Source organism: Corapipo altera, unplaced genomic scaffold (assembly GCF_003945725.1).
Source record: "Corapipo altera isolate COAL_440 unplaced genomic scaffold, ASM394572v1 48b, whole genome shotgun sequence".
NCBI classification, from domain to species: Eukaryota; Metazoa; Chordata; class Aves; order Passeriformes; family Pipridae; genus Corapipo; species Corapipo altera.
Window position 1 is genome coordinate 5,589,451 of NW_020884884.1, and position 19,456 is coordinate 5,608,906.

The 19,456-nt window shown below is 41.5% G+C and overlaps 1 protein-coding gene across 3 annotated transcripts in view; it reads left to right on the forward strand.

The window, feature by feature from the left end:
• Nucleotides 1–18,281, forward strand: part of KCNH1 (potassium voltage-gated channel subfamily H member 1) — a 184,780-nt gene extending 166,499 nt beyond the window's left edge. Inside the window, exons 11-12 of one of the 3 annotated variants that reach the window (XR_003527419.1) lie at nt 11,706–12,965; nt 16,645–18,281. Coding sequence is in view for 1 of the 3 variants with exons in the window: in XM_027641626.1 (XP_027497427.1) it covers nt 11,706–12,554 (849 nt within the window). In the remaining 2 variants the exon portion in view is untranslated. Of the gene's footprint in view, nt 1–11,705 lie in introns of all 3 variants that reach the window. The other 2 variants (XR_003527420.1, XM_027641626.1) reach the window with 2 other exon arrangements.
• The last annotated feature ends 1,175 nt before the right edge of the window (nt 18,282–19,456 follow it).

Here is a 19,456-nt window from a genome sequence, read left to right on the forward strand (position 1 = left end):
AATTAGCTCACCTGTGGATTTAGCAGATGGGAGTCAGCTTTCAGTTTTGACAATTGACAAGGAAGAGGGGCCATCACTTGTCAGCAGCTGCAACTGGACTGTGGGAAACTGGCAGAGATGTCTTCCTAAGAACTGCTAGCTTAGAGGAGAGCCTATAATGAGAAGGTCTGAAACACCTCACTATAGTCAGCTGTTTTCTTGCCTTCAAGGTTTTAAGCTCCTGGCTGTTAGTTAGGGCTGAAAAGATTTGACAGCTGCTTTGGGAAATGGTGAGCAATGTATTTTTTTGTTGGCCATTCTCATTCAGTTATTAATAGTTTACTTCCTTCTCACATAATGCTATCCAAACTCTTGAACACGAAAAGGACAGACCTGTTGAGTGGCACTGGGCATTTGGATTGTGCGGCCATACTGGGCCACCTATTTGGGTAGACGATTTATTCTCTTTTTATGTAAAGCTGCAGGTTAGTTTGCTTTTCTTCAATATGATAGCTAAACTTTAAGTCTGTTAGAGAGAAACACAGGAAGAAGAGTTCACATTATCTTAGGCAATTTATGCAGGGAACTTTCATCTGAGCATAATGTAATTGTCAGTTTATAATTTCAAGAGCTGCACAACCTTCATGCATTGGGGACAATGAGCGTTTGTATTTGTGTAGATTAGTTTGTGAGTGGGCACTCGAAGGTAGCTGAATGACTCGTAAGCTTTTGGTAAGCTCTGATTAATTTGAATGCATTTGAAAATACATTTGATTCCTCTCTTGGAAAGTAAAATACCTGTCAATCACTGTAAGCCTAAATACAGAAAGCAGATAAATGAAAACAGAGGGGAAAAAAAGTGCATGAAAGGAAGACAGTGGCTAAGAGGAAATTATCTTAATGGCAAGCTAGTGTCTAAAATGTAATCACAGAAAACAAACTATATAATTTAACTGTTCCCTCAACACATCATTGCTTTTCTCAGCTCTACAACCTCTGCATCCATTTCAGATCTCAAGTGAAATCATGTCTGAGTTAGAGGTGGGGAAAAAAATCCCAAATCCTTGACTCTCACAAATTGCCTGGTTTCTTTCAGGAAGCACTTAATAAATGGCAGCAAGCCACAGGGAGCTTGGAGAAACAGACTCTGACTCCTGAGAAGGCACGTTGTACAGATTATATGACATTTTGTATAGTTGTAATTTAGGTGACAGAGAGGCAAGTTCCTGCTGTGCCTTGGGCTCTTCTTAAAGCAGTTTTTGAAATAGCGTTGTCTACCCAAGAATGCAGGTAGTATGTTGATCTGGAATAAAAGATGACACTACATGAACTGTTTGGGTGTCTGGCATGTGCACACATCTAGAAAAGCACCCCATGTGCTATAAAAAAGAGAAAAAACCCAAACCCAACCAAACAAACATGAAAATAGTATTTTATAGGAGTTGATGCTAGAAACTGCTGACACTTGGCTGTCAAAAAGAATAAGCATTCTTTTTTCCCTCATGTACTAGAAACAAGAAGTTTCTACAGAGCATTTCGCATCTTGATGGACATAGTAGTTCTCAGGGGGTATAACATTCCTCCACTCTGCTGGCATAATTTCCCCAAAGCTCTTGTCTGCACATCACGTATTTGTTTGTAACAGCTACTTTTCATCTCAGAAATAATGAATTTCTAGTAGATCTTTAGCAATATATTTTAATGGGTTTTTTTCATATTACTCTTGCATTCTTTTTATGTTAGTCAAGGAGGTTGCTAAATGAGCTATAATTGTGTCTATCTGAACTATTGATCAGTGTGGTTTTTAGTTTTAGTTGTGTACTTGTCGAAGTTTACTAATGACAATGTTTTAGAGCCTATTTGGGGGAAGAGACATCTCTTGATGCCTCAAAACCTGCTAGTGAGTCTGTTGTAGATCAGGCAGGTTTTCTCTGTTATTTCCACTAATTGCTTTGGGCATCATTCTGTCTTATTTTCAGTAGTATTTTTGTGAAAGCTTTTTCCTTTTCACTCAACACTAGCACAGCCTTTAAACATGGATTAGAACGAGGAGTCTGACGTAGAGTAGAGTCTTGAGTTGTGCAGAACTTCTAAGTACCTAGTAGTGACATGATTAAATGCTAATATTTGAGTTGGTATTTCTAGAATTTGTAATTAGGCTACAAAGCAGGCTGTCACAGAAAAGAGCTTCAGTACTGCTGAAGCTGATAGTGCTCATGTCAGTAACATTTAGCCCAGATGTTGTTCTGTACAGACTAAAAACCCTGTTTCCTCTATTCATCGGGATAGCATGGATGCTCATGAAATTATGAAGTTGTGTCTCTTCCCAACACTTGTATATTAATGATCCAGAAGTCTAGTTTTTTTGGAAAGTAAGTAGGTACTGCTGTGTCTGAAGGGCAGGGTGACTCCCCACCTTGACAACAAAGACCTCTTGTGAGAGCAAAAGGGTTGTGCCCATCCGTGTGTTGGCTGCTGGGCTGTGTGTCTCCCAGGTGTACCTGAGGTTTGCCAATACCGGCACTCCTGGTACCAACACAACTTTACAGCCCCATTGCCAGGACCTTCTGAATCTTAGTTTGCTTCAAATTTTCAGATTATTAATCAAAACTAGAGATGTTTGGGATTGCCCAGGAGGGATGTGGCATTAACTGGAGGGAAAACATTCCTCTTCAGAAGCAGAAACCAAATTCTGCTACTGTAACAAATAAAACTAGAAAGCACTTAATGCCATCCACAACATTATTGCGTACTTGTGCTTTCCTTGCACGGCCCCAAGTCTCATGCACAAATGCATTTCAGCACAGTGCTGAAACCCAGGGTCAAAGACAAAACAACATGGGACTACAGTGGGTGATCTGCATCAGCCCTTTAGCAGGTATGTGGACTTTGAGGATTGTGCCTTGAAACTTGAGCTGCATAATGGGATCTGCACTCTCACCTGTCAGAAATGTGACCTGTGTACTTCTCCACCTCCACAGCCCAGAGGTACTACCGAGACTGGCATTTAACCCAGCAATTGTCTATGGCAATAGATAATGGAAGTGAAACCCCTTGCAGATATTGGTGGGAAGCTTCATAAGCCTGCAATGTTGCTCCTGTATTTTATAAGAAGGTAGAACCAGTAATTCCCTCCTTTCTGACAAGCCATCACATATAATTGCAAAAGACACAGTCTTCTTTCTCCACCTTTTTCCCTGACACCTGCTAATACGCTGCAATAGGGATTCTTCATCATTGTACCCTACAGTGATCACATGCAGCTTTGGTTTCTTTGATATCAATGTCAAAACCATTTTTATTGCCAAGTCTTCTGTCTTTTTCCTTTTTTCCCCTCTTGCTTGAAAGAAAAAAAATAAAAAAAGAAGAAAGATTGGATCCAATTTTCATTGAACTAACATGAGCCTGAAGATATTTTCATCAGTTCTTGGCAGATCCTAGATGGACTGTGTAATAATAAATGCCTTTTCGTGATTGTTTTTCTCATGCTTAAGTTCATTTTCTGTGGGCACTGTATGAAATAATTTTAAGCTTTTAATTGTTTATGATATCTGGCACTTCCAGACTCTGTGAATGTTTCTGTATCTGTGAAAGAGAATTATTAAGCACCAGAGAAAAAGGCTGCCATGCTACTTGCTGTTAATGCTGAGGAAGACCTGCCAAATCTTGCAGTATTTGTACATGCTATAGAGGTGGAAGGAAGGGAAGCTTGCAGAGCTAATAATAGCAGCAGCTTTGTGGCTGGGAGCCTCATAATTGTAACTCCATGATGACAGTCTGATTCAAAAACATGATGAAATCCGTATTTCTGTCTATTCCTGTGGGTCTTGGATCAGTCCTTACAAATCAAAGTTGAAAAGAAATGTGGATGCTTTTGCACAAGACCAAAAGATCCTTTCCACTTCAGATGCAGGCAGGTCTTTTTTAGCATTTGACAGGTTAAGGTTTTCAGTATATTCACAATGTGTTTAAATGAAGCATCCCCTGGTCTTTAAGCCTGTATCATGCAGTGATGGCACATAGGGCAAGAATATGTTTGCTGCTGCAGTATTTCTGCCTTGCCTTTCTGTTGATTACCTTCTTGGCAGCGTGAGGAGAAGTAAAGAATATGACTTGCCTTGATTTGGCAGGCAGCGTTGTTCTAGCAGGGCTCATGAACAACTAACAGTTCAGAGGTGGTGAAACCCCTCAGTGGACTGTTCGTTACAAGAACAACTACAGACAGTGGACTTCTTAATTCCCTGTGTGCACCATGTGGGCTTCCCTATTGTACCAAAGCAACATGTCATTTTTTGGTGTTTCAATCAAACCTAGGGAAGTTCCAAAGTGATGTCAAATCTACGTAGTACTACACACTAGTGGCTTCTTGGTCCTGCCTCTCCCCATATGCAAGTGAAGGGAATAATAATGGTAAACCTTTGTCTGAAATAGCTGAGCAGTCTGCTCAAATGATTAAGGTTCAGATTTTCAAGCCTTTATTGTATTTTTTTCTGATGTCTTTCCCTCTGGTATTTCTTCTTTCCCTTGCATTGGGAACATTTCCTCAGTAGTGAGTGATGTGGCTGTTCCAGATTTGGCCTATGTAATTATTTAAGGTTGCCTAGGAATGTTGAAGGAGGCAATAAGAACAAAGCTTTTGTATGTGGCACTTTACTACAAATTTGTTTGCTGCTTCCAAATACTTTTAACTCCTGAGCAGGATACCAGTTTTGTCTGTTTGATAGCCCTTAATGGCTTTCTCTACCAAGAATTTTCCTGGCTATTGAATGCATGCAGACTTCTTTAATTAAATTCTACAATTTAATTCTAGCTCTGAATGAGAGTGAGAATTTAAGCACTGAGCACTGCCTATTAAAGATACTGGAAGGTAGGAAACAATTGAAACATCTGCAAAGAGTTAAAATGAGAAAGCTTAGAGTTCAACTGAAAATTTCATATTAGTAATACTATTTTCTAAATACTTCACAGTCATAACTGAATTGATGTAATACTTCTGTAGAGATTTTTAAACATAAGACCCTAAAATCATTTTAGGAAAGGGAATTTTCAAGTTTATGAGAGAGCAAGGAACCAAAATGTTTATCCTCCCTGATAAACAACGCTGGAAAACTGGTACACAATGGATGAGGAAAAGATTGAGGTACTCAACAACTTTTGCCTCAGTTTTCAACAGCAGCCTTTTTACCCACACCTCTTGAGTGGATGGGAAGCAGGATGGGGACTGGGGGGCAAAGTCCCTCCCACTGTAAGTAAAGATCTGGTTCATGATCACCCGAGGAACCTGAATATACATAAGTCTATGGGACCCAGTGAGATGTATCCCAGAGTCCTGAGGGAATTGGCGGATGTAGTTGCCAAGTCACTCTCCATGATATTTGAAAAGTCGTGGCAGTCAGGTGAAGTCCCAGGTGACTGGAAAAAGCACTGTACCCATCTTTAAAAAAGGATAGAAAGGAGGACTCTGGGAACTACCAACCTGTCAGACTCAGCGCTGCGCCTGGGAAGATCATGGAACAAATCCTCCTAGAAGCTGTGCTAAGGCACAAGGAGGACAGGGTGGTGATTCAGGGCAGCCAGCACGGCTTCACCAAGGGCAAGTCCTGCCTGATCAACCTAGTGACCTTCTGTGGTAGAGTGACTACGTCAGCGGACAAGGTAAGGATTACAGATGAACCTGAGATTAGCTCAGTTGGTTTTAGCATGCTGTGTTATTAACACCAGGTCATGGGTTTGATCCACATATAGGCCATTCATTTAAGAGTTGGACTTAATGATCCACGTGGGTCCCTTAACTCAGAGTATTCTGTGATCATGTAATTTATCTGGACTTCTGTAAAGCCTTTGACATGGTCCCCCACGATATTCTCCTCTCTAAACTGGAGAGAGATGGATTCTATGACTAGACTGTTAGATGAATAAGGAATTGGTTGGACAGTCACATCCAGAGGGTAGTGGTCAATGGCTCAGAGCCCCAGTGGACATTGTGAAAAGTGGTGTCCCTCAGGGGTCTGTACTGGGACTGGTGTTATTTAATATCTTCATTAATGACATAGACGAGTATATCGAGTGCACCCTCAGCAAATATGCAAATGACACCAAGCTGAGAGGTGCTGTCAACACACCTGAAGGACGGGATGCCATCCAGAGGGACCTGGACAAGCTCAGGAAGTGGGCCCAGGGGAATCCCATGAGCTTTAACAAGGCCAAGTGCAAGGTCCTGTACCTAGATCACTGTACAGGACCTTGATACCTTGATATTGATACCCTGGTATCAATACAGGCTGGGGGATGAACAGATCAAGAACAGCACTGCCAAGAAGGACTTGGGGGTGCTGGTGGATGAGAGGCTGGACATGACTCAGCAATGTGCACTGGCAGCCCAGAAAGCCAATCATGTCCTGGGCTGCATCCAAAGCAGCGTGGCTGGCAGGTCAAGGGAGGGGATGCTGCCCCTCTACTCTGCTCTGGTGAGATTCTGGTGTCCATCTCTGGGTTCTCCAGCAGAGGAAAGACATAGACTTCTTGGAGTGAGTCCAGAGGAGGGTCACCAAGGTGATTAGAGGGATGGAGCACCTCTCCTATGTGGAAAGACTGAGAGAATTGGGATTGTTCAGCATGGAGAAGGCTTTGGGTGACCTAATTGTGGCCTTCCAGGACCTGAAGGGAGCCTATAACAAAAACAGAGAGGGACTTTTTACGAGAGCATATGTTGATAGGACTACAGAGAATGGCTACAAACTGAAAGAAAATAGGTTTAGATTAGATATTGGGAAGAAATTTACTATGGGGGTGGTGAGACACTGAAACAGGTTGCCCAGAGAAGGTATGGATGCTCCATCCCCAGAATTTCATGGACAGGTCGAATGGGTCTTTGAGCAATCTGGTCTAGTGGAAGCTATCCCTGCCCATGGCAGAGAGTTGGAACTAGATGAACGTTAAGGTCCCTTCTAACCCAAGCCATTCTATGATTGTTATTCTATTATTCTATGAAACTTGGTCTTGAATCAAAAAATAAAGGAATCTTTCATCAAGATATGATGATGGATTCTGTGTTACCATCAAACCAGGTGTTTTTCTGAAAGATGTAACCTAGTGGTAACAATATTCCCCTCAAGGAATGCCTTCAGAGCAGTCCTATGACCTGCCTTATTCTGGAGGTCACATTGCCATCTGTTATTCTGGTCTTACCATAAAGGAATTATGAAAGTCATACTCATGAATAATGTCCAGGTTGTGTTACTTAAATGATGCTTGGGTTTCAGTGCTGAGCACAGTAAAATCCGTGTAACAGTTGCTGGGCACTCCACATTTCACAACCAAGTAAGATATTTCAAGTATTCATTTATGTCCACCTAATTTTTTAATACTTTGACCTTAATCTCTAAAAACATTGATTCTACAAATACAACTTGAAAATTCCATGATGATTAAAAAGAGACAGAGTCTTTCCCCAAAACTTACTTAAGGCTTCATCTTCCCAACTACTTAATACTGAGGAAAGGGAAACATGCCAGGTGTAACTCAGCGTTTCTTCCATGGACAGGGCTCATGCACAGGCAGGAGTGTGGCCACAGAGAGTGTGCTGTCGTACGTCTGTGGGGACGTATGGGAGCAAGAGTGCACCAGAATGTGTTGTCACATTTCTCCACTTCTCTGAGTGCACTATCAAAAAAAGCAAATTGTTATTGAGTCATCATAACTGCTTGCCTTGGTTAAATGTTTATATGATTGCAAGAATCTGTGCCTAACAGAGCTATTTTTCAAGGTTTTGGCAAATCTAGGCTGATCTCTCCACAACACTCACATTTCTGGTATCTTGGGAAGCTTCCCTGTGGAGGCACAAGATTCAGCACCTTTTTAATAAAAATGGAATTATGAAATGAGATTGGAGATTGGACATGTGAAATATACAGTTTTAGGCCTGGTGTTTAAACTTCATGTTATTTCATCTCAATTCTGGTTCTTTGTTCATATTTTGGTCTTGACATACTGTTAAAATGCTCCCACAGATTTTTTTCTGCGTGCTTAGGTCTTGAAGGGATGTTGTGGAGAACTACATAACTTGTAAAGTCCCCTCTTTTGTGCATGCATGTATAATACACGGGCTGGGAGATTTTGAGGGTACAAAGCCCTATCCCTTCCCAGACGGAAATGACTGCTTGGAGAGAGAGAAAAAGAGGGACTATTCTAAAAGCTGTCTTGGGATCTTTACCATAATATTTTGGGGTTTAACTTTCATTAAGATCCGTATGTGTAGCCCTATCAAATTCCACATGAAAATTTCTGTGTAGGTCCAAACTTCTCTTCCTTACAACAAATGAAATCTATTTTCTTTTCCTTTGTACTCTTACTGCTTGTGGGAGCAGGTGTACATACAGTGGCATAACAACTACATTTTCTGAATAACCTAGCTGCTGCTTAAGCTGTTTAACCACTTAACAATTGTGTTTTCTTTAACATTTGTAAGAAAACAGTCCATTTAAAAATTATTTGTATTTTTCTTTATAAGGATTTGCATTTAATCTTTAAAATACGCAGAAAAACATTCCAAAATTGAGTTAATTAAAGTCTTTTCAATTACTTCGGAGGTTTGCATAGTTATAACATTTTTTCTTTAATACATAAATATGGAGCTGTCTGAAGAAAATATGGCATCGAGGAACTTGCAAAAAAGGAGACAAATGACAGCTTTGCCGAGGGTCCCTAAACAGAAGTTGCTCTCTGACAGCTATTTATCCACTGTCTTAGGAGTTAAAAGGAGCCAACCCAAAAGCTGGAGGTGATGTCCCCTGGCAAATGTGCATAGGTTTGATTTGCACCGCATGAGTGCAGCTTGTCACATAAATGCACACATGTCAAAGATGTCAGGCAGGATGGGAGACCTGAGGGTTGCATTTCTGCATTCATGCAGGTTGTTGCTGCTGTGGTATACTTCCCTCATCAGTGTGCCTGTAATAAATGTGGATAGAGCCTTCCTTAATCTTCATTCGTGAAGCCTAGCCATGATTGATGATGATACTTCCCTCATAGCTGGTGTAAGGCCTCACGTGGAAAATGGAAATCAGGGGTCTCGTTAGCGTGGTAGCAGTTACCCATGGCAAAGGCTATGTAATGCTCCCTCCATATACATTCCTGTTCCTGTGGCAGCCAGATCTCCTGAAGGAAAAGCAGTGAAGGTATGTTTAGGGTCCTGAGGCTGATCACCACTCAGCAGGGAAGCTGATGGCAGCTCATCCATGGCAGAGTGTACTTGGCATCCACAGTATGGGGTGCCCAGGGTGGGTTCACCTAGGCAGTGCCATGGAGAGCAGTGGAAGCTGTGGATGGATAAGTGCTACCAACAACTTATCTGTCTGTGCTCACCTTTTTGTGTTTGCTGGTAGACTTGTTTATCATGTACTCCAACAGGGGGATCATGCTACCAGCTGCCTGAGGTGCAGTGGTTAGTATGGGTTGGGCCAGTCTGTTAATAAGTGATTGCTTGAGACTTGCTCATTGCTCTCTCATCTGCATGGTGCTGGAACAGAGGCAGGTTCTGTCAAATAACTTACCTATTTATGTTACAAAAGCCAGTCATTAAAGAGTGAAAAGTACCCCAGTGCACAAGGTGCTGAATGGGCTGCGTAGAGCAGGGCTTGGCCCAGACACAGACTCGGCAAAGCAGCCTGGCTTCTAGCTCTGTCGAGCCAGCCCTGTGAGGGTCACCATTGCACCAGCCTGTCATACATCCCTTCTGAGCATTTAAGGAAAGCACATAGTCCTGATAAATAACTCAGACTGAGATGACCTGCTCACGTACAAAGTGATGTGAGCCCTGTTAACTGCACCTGGCATAGGATGTGGATGTCCACACCAGGACCAAACATACAAACTCCAGGAGAGGAAAGATTTTGGAGACACAGAATTTTGCAGAGACAAATTGCCTTGGCTTGTAGCTGCCTTGGCTTGCTGGGGCTTTGTGCCTCCAGAACCAGCCTCGGCATGCTGCTGGAGTGACCCCCCAAGACCCCGCCTGGCATCGCTCGGCTCCAGCAGGGCGTGCAGGACAGTTGCCCTAATGCTGGGCTGACAGTCATCTGTGAGGTAAAGTGGGAGACTGCCGGTGTGTGGGAAGCCATTAGCCTGCAGGACTGCACTGAACCTCCCTTCCCAGAGAGTGCTGTTCTTTCACTCGTAAGGATTATGCTGCTTTTGTCCACTTTCTACTGAACTCACTACAGACTGAGTTTCCTGAGGGGAGAAAAAATAAAAACGCTGTCAAGTACCCTGTTTTCTTATTCTTATCTCATATTTAGTTTCCTAATTGCAGCTTGGAAATAAAATATCCTTCCTGCTAATTTTATTCTTTTGTATTTGGGAAATGCTGCCAAGTCTGACAACTTCTTCCTTCCAAAGATGCACTGTTAAGAAGTTTTTTCCCTGCTTCACAATTACAAAACTGTTAAGAAGCATTGGAGTCTGGAGAAACATTCATTTTGTGTGTGCCAGTGAAGCAGTGCTTATTAGCTCTAGCTTAATTTAAATCTGTCTGCAGCAGAGGGATGGGTTTATTTACACATTTCCTAATAATGATTTGAATCTGAAAGTTATTTCTGCAATGGATTGTAAGGTCTCTTTGAGAGGATTTTCCCCAAAGCAGCTAAAGAGATTAGGTATCAGTGTTCAGTAGAAGCTAGGGGCTGCATCTTCTACACCCTGTTATTGAAAACTTCAGTTTAGGGGACCTCTCATTTTCAGACAAAGACTGCTTACTGGTTCTTGTTTAATGCCACACTGGAGGGTTTGTTTGCTTGGAAAATATCAATACTAATGTAAAATTCAAGGAGTTATTGAAGAGAATGTATTGCCATCACATACAAGGAAGAAACATTGACTGGCTGCAGGTTGGGACACTGTGAGGCTTTGATCGGTACTGTGAGACCCAGAGGCTGCTCGTACAGAGATCACTTAGCCTACAGGCTCAGGAAGGTATAATTAGGAGGGTAAATGGAAAATTAATGTTTTGTTGTGCAAAAACTGTTCCCTTTTGCATAGAAATAAAGAAATAAATCAAGATGTGAAGCTCTTCAAGCTTCTGAGGTAATCAAGCCATGAACAGCTTCCCCATGTCTTGCAAAGCCCATCCCCCATTGTCCTTGTGCTCTTGGCTGTGGGATTGGCTTGAGCTTTGCCTCCTCCCTGAACTGCACATTGCTTCTAGAAGAATGTGGGAAGGAAGGGAGGGCAAGAAGCACTTTGCAATCTGCCATTGAAGGGTCCAGAATAGTCTCTGCTGTACTGACACCACGAGTGGCCAAGGTGCACTGAAACTATATCAGATCTTTTGCAGTGAGTGAGCTCTGAGATGAGACTGATGGGAATGGCTCTGTACTATTAGAAACTTGGTGCTAGAGTTGGAAAAACAAATATGAGAAGGCACTTTTAACACAAAATAGAGCTTCCTGGGGTCATTATATTTACAATAGCGCTGCCTTGCTAACCTTGCAGAGCTGGAGAAATCTATTCTTTTTTTCTTTCCAGTGTTATAAGACAGATTGTGTCTGCTCTTAAATAATGAAATAAGCCAAGTTCCACACAACATAAGACATTTGAAAATGTTGCTATAAATGTGCAGAGATTGTTCATTTCTCAGTTAAAACAGATTCTTTCAAATGGTTCTTTCTCCAAATCTTCCCCCTTAACAAATGTGCAGTTAATCACAGAGTGAAATCTCTTTCCCCCTGTAGATTGTGTTCCGGAAAATCAGTGATGTCAAACGTGAAGAGGAGGAGAGGATGAAGAGGAAAAACGAAGCACCCCTGATCTTACCCCCAGACCACCCAGTTCGCCGGCTGTTCCAGAGGTTCAGGCAGCAGAAGGAAGCACGGCTTGCAGCAGAGAGGGGCCGAGATCCAGACGACCTTGATGTGGAAAAGGGCAATGCTTTAGGGGAGCAATCCTCTGCTCGCTCAGTGGTCAAAGCCAGCGTAGTGACTGTACGGGAGAGTCCGGCGACCCCTGTGTCGTACCAGCCCGCTTCAACCTCTGGAACCTCTGACCAGGCAAAGCTGCAGGCCCCAACATCGGACCACGCAGGGTGTAAGGCCTCAGGGGACTACCCCCGACGAAAAGGCTGGGCCAAATTCAAAGAAGCCTGTGGGAAAGGTGAAGACTGGAACAAAGTCTCTAAAGCAGAGTCCATGGAGACTTTACCAGAGAGAACTAAAGCTTCGGGAGAAGCTACCCTGAAGAAGACAGACTCTTGTGACAGTGGCATTACAAAAAGTGACTTGCGCTTGGATAACGCTGGGGAGACGAGAAGCCCACAGGACCACAGTCCGGTCCTCACCGAGGTCAAGCACTCCTTTTATCCCATCCCAGAACAGACTCTTCAGGCCACCATGCTAGAAGTGAAACATGAGTTGAAAGAGGACATCAAGGCTTTAAACACAAAAATGACCAATATAGAAAACCAGCTTGCTGAGATACTTAGGATATTAACCTCAAGAAGAAGCTCCCAGTCGCCACAGGAGTTGTTTGAAATATCAAGGCCCCAGTCTCCAGAATCAGAAAAAGACATGTTTGGAGCTAGCTGAGGTGTTTCTTTTAAAAAACAAACAAACCAATAAACAAAGAAACAGCCCCCTAACACTTTACATTTAACCTTTCTAGAAAATGAGTGAGGGGCCAGTTCACTAAGCATGTTCCCTCTGTCTAAAAAGGTATGGTAACAGGAATTGCAACCTCATGTCAAGATGGCAGCTGACTTTGAAGCCTTTTTGACAGCAAGGGTACAGTTTCTGAAGTTTTTATTTTCTCCCTTGGTGCCCATTCCCCTGACTCCCCCTCTCTCCCTTGGGATGTTGGAATTAGGATTCTGACAGCAGCAGCCATTGCTGTGAGCCCCAGGTGACCTCTGAGGTTTTTGGAGCATGCCTTACGTCCTTCGCTCGGGTTTTGCCTATATGAATAAGCACTTGCCAGGGTGCTTGTATTTTCAGCATTTGGTGGGTTGTTTGTTTTTTGATTTTTTTTTTGTTGCTGCTGCTGTCACTTTCTCAGTCACCAATACAGCATGTTTGATGTCACAGTATATTTTCATATATCTGTAATAATATAAAGAGCAGTAGCAGACGTATTCCACGTCAATAAATTGTGTGCTATTCGGTACTGAAGTTTCTTTTGGGTAGTCAAGGAAGGGCTAATAAGACAAAAAAAAAAGGTATTTTTTAATTGCAAACTGACATATTGCTAAAGCAATTACATTTAGCAACATCTTCAAAAACAGCCACAGTATTTCAGATCTGTTAATAAATGAGAACTTCCACACTCTCATTTACTGGATCAAGGATGCTGATTTTTCAGAAACATAACTTCTGTCTCAGATGTCTTTCAACATTTGTTACTTCTGCTTTTAACTCCAGTTGCTGGAGGCCAGAGAGTTGGGTGTGCAGCGTACCTGAGTGCAGCCCACTGCACAATGTATTGTGAACATCACTAACAGGTCCTGCAGATTTGCCTCCTGATGGAAATATACTGTGGCATTTATGTCCTGGTTTTGCTAAGAATCTGCTCTTTTAATTCTTGTTAAATTATTATTCAGAAGTTTCTGTTTTGATAATGTTCATTGTAGCCAAAGGCTTTCACAGAATTTTTAACAGTTTTAGATTGTGGCATTTTCCTCTACATCCAGATGTATTGGTCCTGATCTAATCTAGCTAGGAAGCAAATGGATAGTAGAGGTAGAAATACAGTGCTTACTGTATGCAAGTGCTATTGTAGCAAGGAAACAAAGAGATCTGCTTCTTAAAGAAGGAGATGTTTCCAAAACTTATATTTTCATAACTTTTTTTGGAGGATGATTGAAGCACTTTACCAAAACTACTCTTCATTATTCATATAGGGTAGCATATCATGACTTGGGTTCTCACCTTGGAATATAGGTGTATATTCACAGTATATTCACTCCACTGATCTGGTATGTTCACTGCTTAACAGTAGATTAGAGTTCAGAAGTATGGTGCCACACTTTTATGGGTTTTTATTTTTAACGGCAATAGGTCTTAACACTGTGTGTGTTGAGGCTCATTCTTTTTCCATGGTACTAAGTCATTTACAAAGAAACACATGATTTTTTGGGGGGAAGATTTTGTTTGTGTATGGGAGAGGCAAGGAAAATGACCACTTTAAAGGATTTCTGCTGGCCTGATGCTAGCACAGTGCAATGCAGAACTGTGTCAGACATCCCTGGGGAAGTGTGAGGTCCACTGTTGACTGGCACAGTGGTGAGGCCATGCTGTGCAAAGCTACCATCTCAGGTCATGTGGTCAGTGTATTTATACCTGTTCCTGCAGTAACTGCCCTTGCTCTCAAAGATGCTGATTATTCCAAGTGCAGCACCACCATTTACAAGTCCAGAGGCAGATGGTTTAGGATTGACTTTCAAGGGTCTTACACCTTGGTTCAATATGGAAGTGCCCGCAGACTGTGAATTCTTATCCAAGGACTGAAACGTTCCTGAGAAACAACTCTCAGGATCAAATCTGTAGGTTACCTTCTTCCCTTCCACAACAAAAGGCAGTAGGGAGGTGAGTTGCTCTGAATCTAAGATGCCATTTCCTTAATTTATTTTTGATTCCATGTTTAGGTTTTTCCAGTGGTAGCTGGTGTCTTTTACAGTTGTGCCCTGCACACCTGCAGCGCTGAGGAAGTCTCTCTTTGACCAAAGCCATGCTGTGTGTTTGGTGCTTTAATCACTGTAAGTGGCAGCAGTTACCTGCAACAGCTATGGCATGGCTGCTGTAAGAAACCCATACATTCATGGTTTCAGTTAGAAACTGTTGAATGATTTTTTTCTTTTTTAGTCTCCTTTGTCAGTAAATTCCACCTAAGTAAACCCCAGGTGTACTGATATATAAGGATTTGTAATTGATTTCCAGAAGTTCCAGCAAGTTTTTAGAGACTGCCTTAGAGTCATTTTTCTGATCCAGGCAAATTTCTCACCAGCATGATGTTCTTGACGCTTGGTTTGCTTCATAAAATTTTTAAAAGGCTGAAAGTCTTAGCAAGTCCTTTGTGAAAGTGTCACCCATTTACCTGCAGTTGGATGAACATGGACATTAGCTTATCCCAGGTGGACGAGGGAGGAAATATTTACAACCTCCTAAGTATGTACCTACTATTTCCGGAATGGCAGTGTGGATGTAGAGTTAAATATGCAATTGCAGGTTACCTGGCCCTTTGTTGCTGATACTGAATTCATGTTTCTCGGTGATATTTTTGTGTGCCCTCAGGGATATGCTAAAGGTTATTCTGGTGTTGCCTATTGCCCAGCCTGGAATCTTGGCAGGACCAGCCCCAAAAGTCCCATAATTATAATAATAATCCACTCCTGTGAACAAAGGCAGACAACTGCCCATTTTCTGAGGGTGCTCCTTGTGTAGCCTGATGCTCAGTATGATACTGAACTGCTGCACACCCCGTGTGACAGTGGGTGGGCACAGCACCGAGTCCTTTTCTAAGGCTTTTTTCAGACTCTTACAATGGCCTATAAAGTCATTTATTATCCATTTGTAAAGACTCTAAAAATTGTAACACAATTCTGAATTCCACTGAAAATTTAATGTCTTTGAAGATAAAGGCCAAATTAATTTTGTTGTGGTCATGAAACTGCAGAGAAACTCTGTTCCTTACAATGACACCTTCAGGGTGTCTGTTCTGTGTCAGCCCTGAGAGTGGTCAATGTCACTCAGATTTGTACAGCTGTTACCGAGATCAGGCCCATTCTTATGAACTGTCAGGCAGTTCACTAAAACTAGTGGTAGGAGCGTGCATCATCTCTCAGTAACTTGTATTTGTTGCAAGAGTATTTGAAAATAAATGCTATCCAGGATGAGCTATCTAGGAATCTTTGGATTCCCTGGGCTACTGAGTGGTTAAAAAAAAAATTAACAAATCCATGCCCACTTTGGGACTAGTCACTCCTTTGAACCTTAGGCTAGTTTGGACCTGTGCTGTGGTGCCCAGGCACCACTGATGCAACACTTTTCCTTTAAAGAGTGGCTGAAAGCACCTGTGTTACAAATCTGTCTTTCTCCACTGAGCCTTACACTCAGATACCTGTGACTAGACAGCATGTGTACCCACTATAATTGTTACTTGTTCTTCCATTTTATTTGTCAGTCTTTTCTTTTTCTCATGTTTCTCTGTACATGGTGGTTAAGCCTTTTCACCTAAATTACATTCCAGCTTAGAAATGAAGGATCTCTGAACACAAGAATCTGCCCCTTCACAAGCAAATGCTTGTACATACTGTAAGAAAAAAACCCAAAGCCTCAGTTTTAACTGTGTTCTGGCACAGTGCTTCTACCATTTAACAACCTGCTAAATAACCTGCACCATTCTAAAAGAGATGATGTGTTCCATTTTGATATATGGTGTAATTAAATTTCAGTCAAAAGAAGGTAGTTGAGAAAAAGAGCCTGGGTTATGATTTGGTAAAATGAGAACTTTCTGAAAGTGCATGCTTGAATGGTGAGAAAGAATACGAATACACAGCACAAAAAAAAAGGATTAAAAAAGCAAAACGCAGCCCTCACCCCTGCCATGTTCAGATACATTTACTTCTGTCTGGTATTACATGTATACTTTTAAAAACACCATTCTTGCTTTACATCTCTTTCACAGTGCTGCCCTGAATCCCAGCGAACACCCTGTTTAACAGCTTGGAAGGTGATGTTCTGTTTCTACAGTACTTCCCTTTAATGAACTGAACAAGATATTTACTGCGACTATCTGGTGATATATTTTCAATCACTCTTGATCAACCTGTGAAAAAATTTAGTACATAATTTGTCTTTACTATGTAAACAGCGTGTATGATTACGCTTGTGCAGATGCGTGTACATACACACATATATATAATATCAATGTATAGTGAGTCTATGGATTGCATTTCTGTTAAGTAAAAGCACATTCCTCATTTAATGATTCCAGTTCAAGAAGGGAGCTTAAACCTTCCCAGTAGACATCCACAGAATGTCCTGGTTAGTGTCTTGTTAGTTAACTGTTGAACTTTCAAGGCCATGATTTTTGAATTTTCTAGTTGGCCTCAACTTCATACTGTGAGTCTAGTAAATAGTGTGACTAAGAGAAGATCTAACAAGGGTCATGATAATCAGGAAGAGAAATCCACATGAAATTGGAAAAACGCTATATCCTACTTGGTGGGGTTAAGGCTCATAAGCCGGTATTTTTTGCTCACAGTATCTTTGAAGCCAAGATGCCCTGGTCGTGTTTCTCATGGCTTCTGCAAGAGAGATGATGGAATAAATGGAGCTATTTTTCCTGGTGCCAGGGGCTGTCTCAAAGGTGCTGAGCCTATCCTTCTTCTCATGGGCAACATAACACATGGTTGCTGCACCTCTGCTTTCCTGTCCTGGTGTTAGGTGGTAAAAAGCATCTTCTACCTAATTCTTCATTTCCATGTAGTCTCCTGTAGGTGTATTGGCAATAACAAAGTCTGTGTTTTAGCTGCACTTATGATTCATTAAGACAAACATTTTAGAGAGAGTCCCATGCAGGAGAACCTCCAGAAATTTGAGGTGAGGCACAGTAGGATACTGTATCCTCCAATCTGACATAGTTTTGACCACATTGTTGTGGCAAGCATTGATTCAATTAAATAAAAATATAGCTTGTTTTGCAATAAGATATATCCAGCATTTAGCCTTAAGACCCTTTCATAAGTGATATAATTCAAACTGTGATTCCATTCTCCTTCCTTCCTAATGTTCTGTAGTATTTACAGTGTTGCCTAAAGATGAAGCACTTTGATTAGCTTTCTAAATCTAATGGAAATCACTTGCTGGTAATCACATTTCTTTCTCCACTTATTGCCTTCTTATTAGGAAAATTAATTACTCCAATAGCCCTCTCCCCTCATAAAGAGACACAGCTATTGTCCAAACACTTTTGTACATCAGGGAGCCAACCGATCATACTGCAAAAGTGTTGGTTTCAAAGATGTTTTTTTTACAGTTCAACAAAGCTAATGTGAATTTACCTGCAATTGTAATTTGTTTCAAGCTGACTGTTGAGTGTTTTGTAAACATATTTGATGTGTAATCCCAGAACACCTCTGTAACTGGATCTAAATGCCTAATGTTAACAAAACAGTTTGAGGTTTTCACTAACTGTTCTGAAAGGCTCATGCTTTTTTTTTCTTCTTCCCAATAAATCTGTGACCACTAACATAGAAAAAGAATCATTTTAGCTGTAGATGAAAGAAGTTCAATAATCTTGTATCAGGATGAACTGCTATATAAAGAAGTTTTCTAATGAATGTGTTATATTATCGTACCTACATAAAATCAATATTTGTACATCTGTTGGAGACCTGTCTGCGTTTCAATATTTAGCCACCACTGCATGGACACTTGATTGATTGATATGCAGCTAATGCAGTTGCTTTGGCGCTTTTCAATGTACTTCACTTGCTTTTATCCTTTCAGAAATCCACCAAATACTCTTGGTTCTTTTTCTTTGCATTTGTCACTTTGTTCAATGAAGCATGACTAGAAAAAGAAAACGAGTAGATACTATTTTTGTGGTCAGCAAAGCAGCTGCCAGTAGATAAGCAGTGTGTGTATGTATGTATGCACACTGTCTGGGAATGTTTCTGTTACAAATGCAGCCACCTACATTAATGATATCCCTAGTCAACATTTTTAAACAAGCACAAATAATATTTGTAAAAAAAAGTTTAATTTTATTTATTATAGTAATAAACTATTTTATACATTACAGTTGCTTTGGTGTGCTTTTCTATGTGTTGGATATGTGCTTATAAGACCAACAAGGTGGTTTTAAATTACCCTCTAGAACTTCTGGCTAGCAGTTTCGTTGCTGTTGGTTTGTAACTGAAGTGTTATCAGTGGAGCAGTGTGATCTTATTGTTCCATTTGTAAACAATTCAGGTTGTTTCCTCAGATTTCTGTCTGCTGTATATCAGTGCAGTTGGGATTTACACTTCCAGGGTCACTGTAAACTGAACTCAGGTGTTCTGTAAAGCGAATATCCTGGCACCCCAGGCAGTGTCCTGCACCATGGACCCCAGTCTGGGCCAGGTATGAGAGGCTGAGCAGGAATGAGATCCCCAGAGGACTGCCTCTGACCTGTCTGAAATGGTCGTTCCGTATCCCGAGGGTACATGTGTCTGTAGTTGGTCTGTGTTTTAGACGTGTTCACTACTGCAAAATCTGAGAACTATTACAAAACTTACGGCAACCACAGTACTAGAGAGAGATCAAAGAAGCTTCTGCTGTCCTGTCATCTGCTGCAGAAGAAAGCAACATTACTATGGACTTTCACAAAGACAAACCTCACAGGAGTGAAGCCACTTAGTGTCACCTGGCAGTGACACTACTGCAACAGGCGGCAATGAGTATTATTTTCTTGGCTACTGCAGGAAAGGAATGAATAACCAGAGGTGATGGGA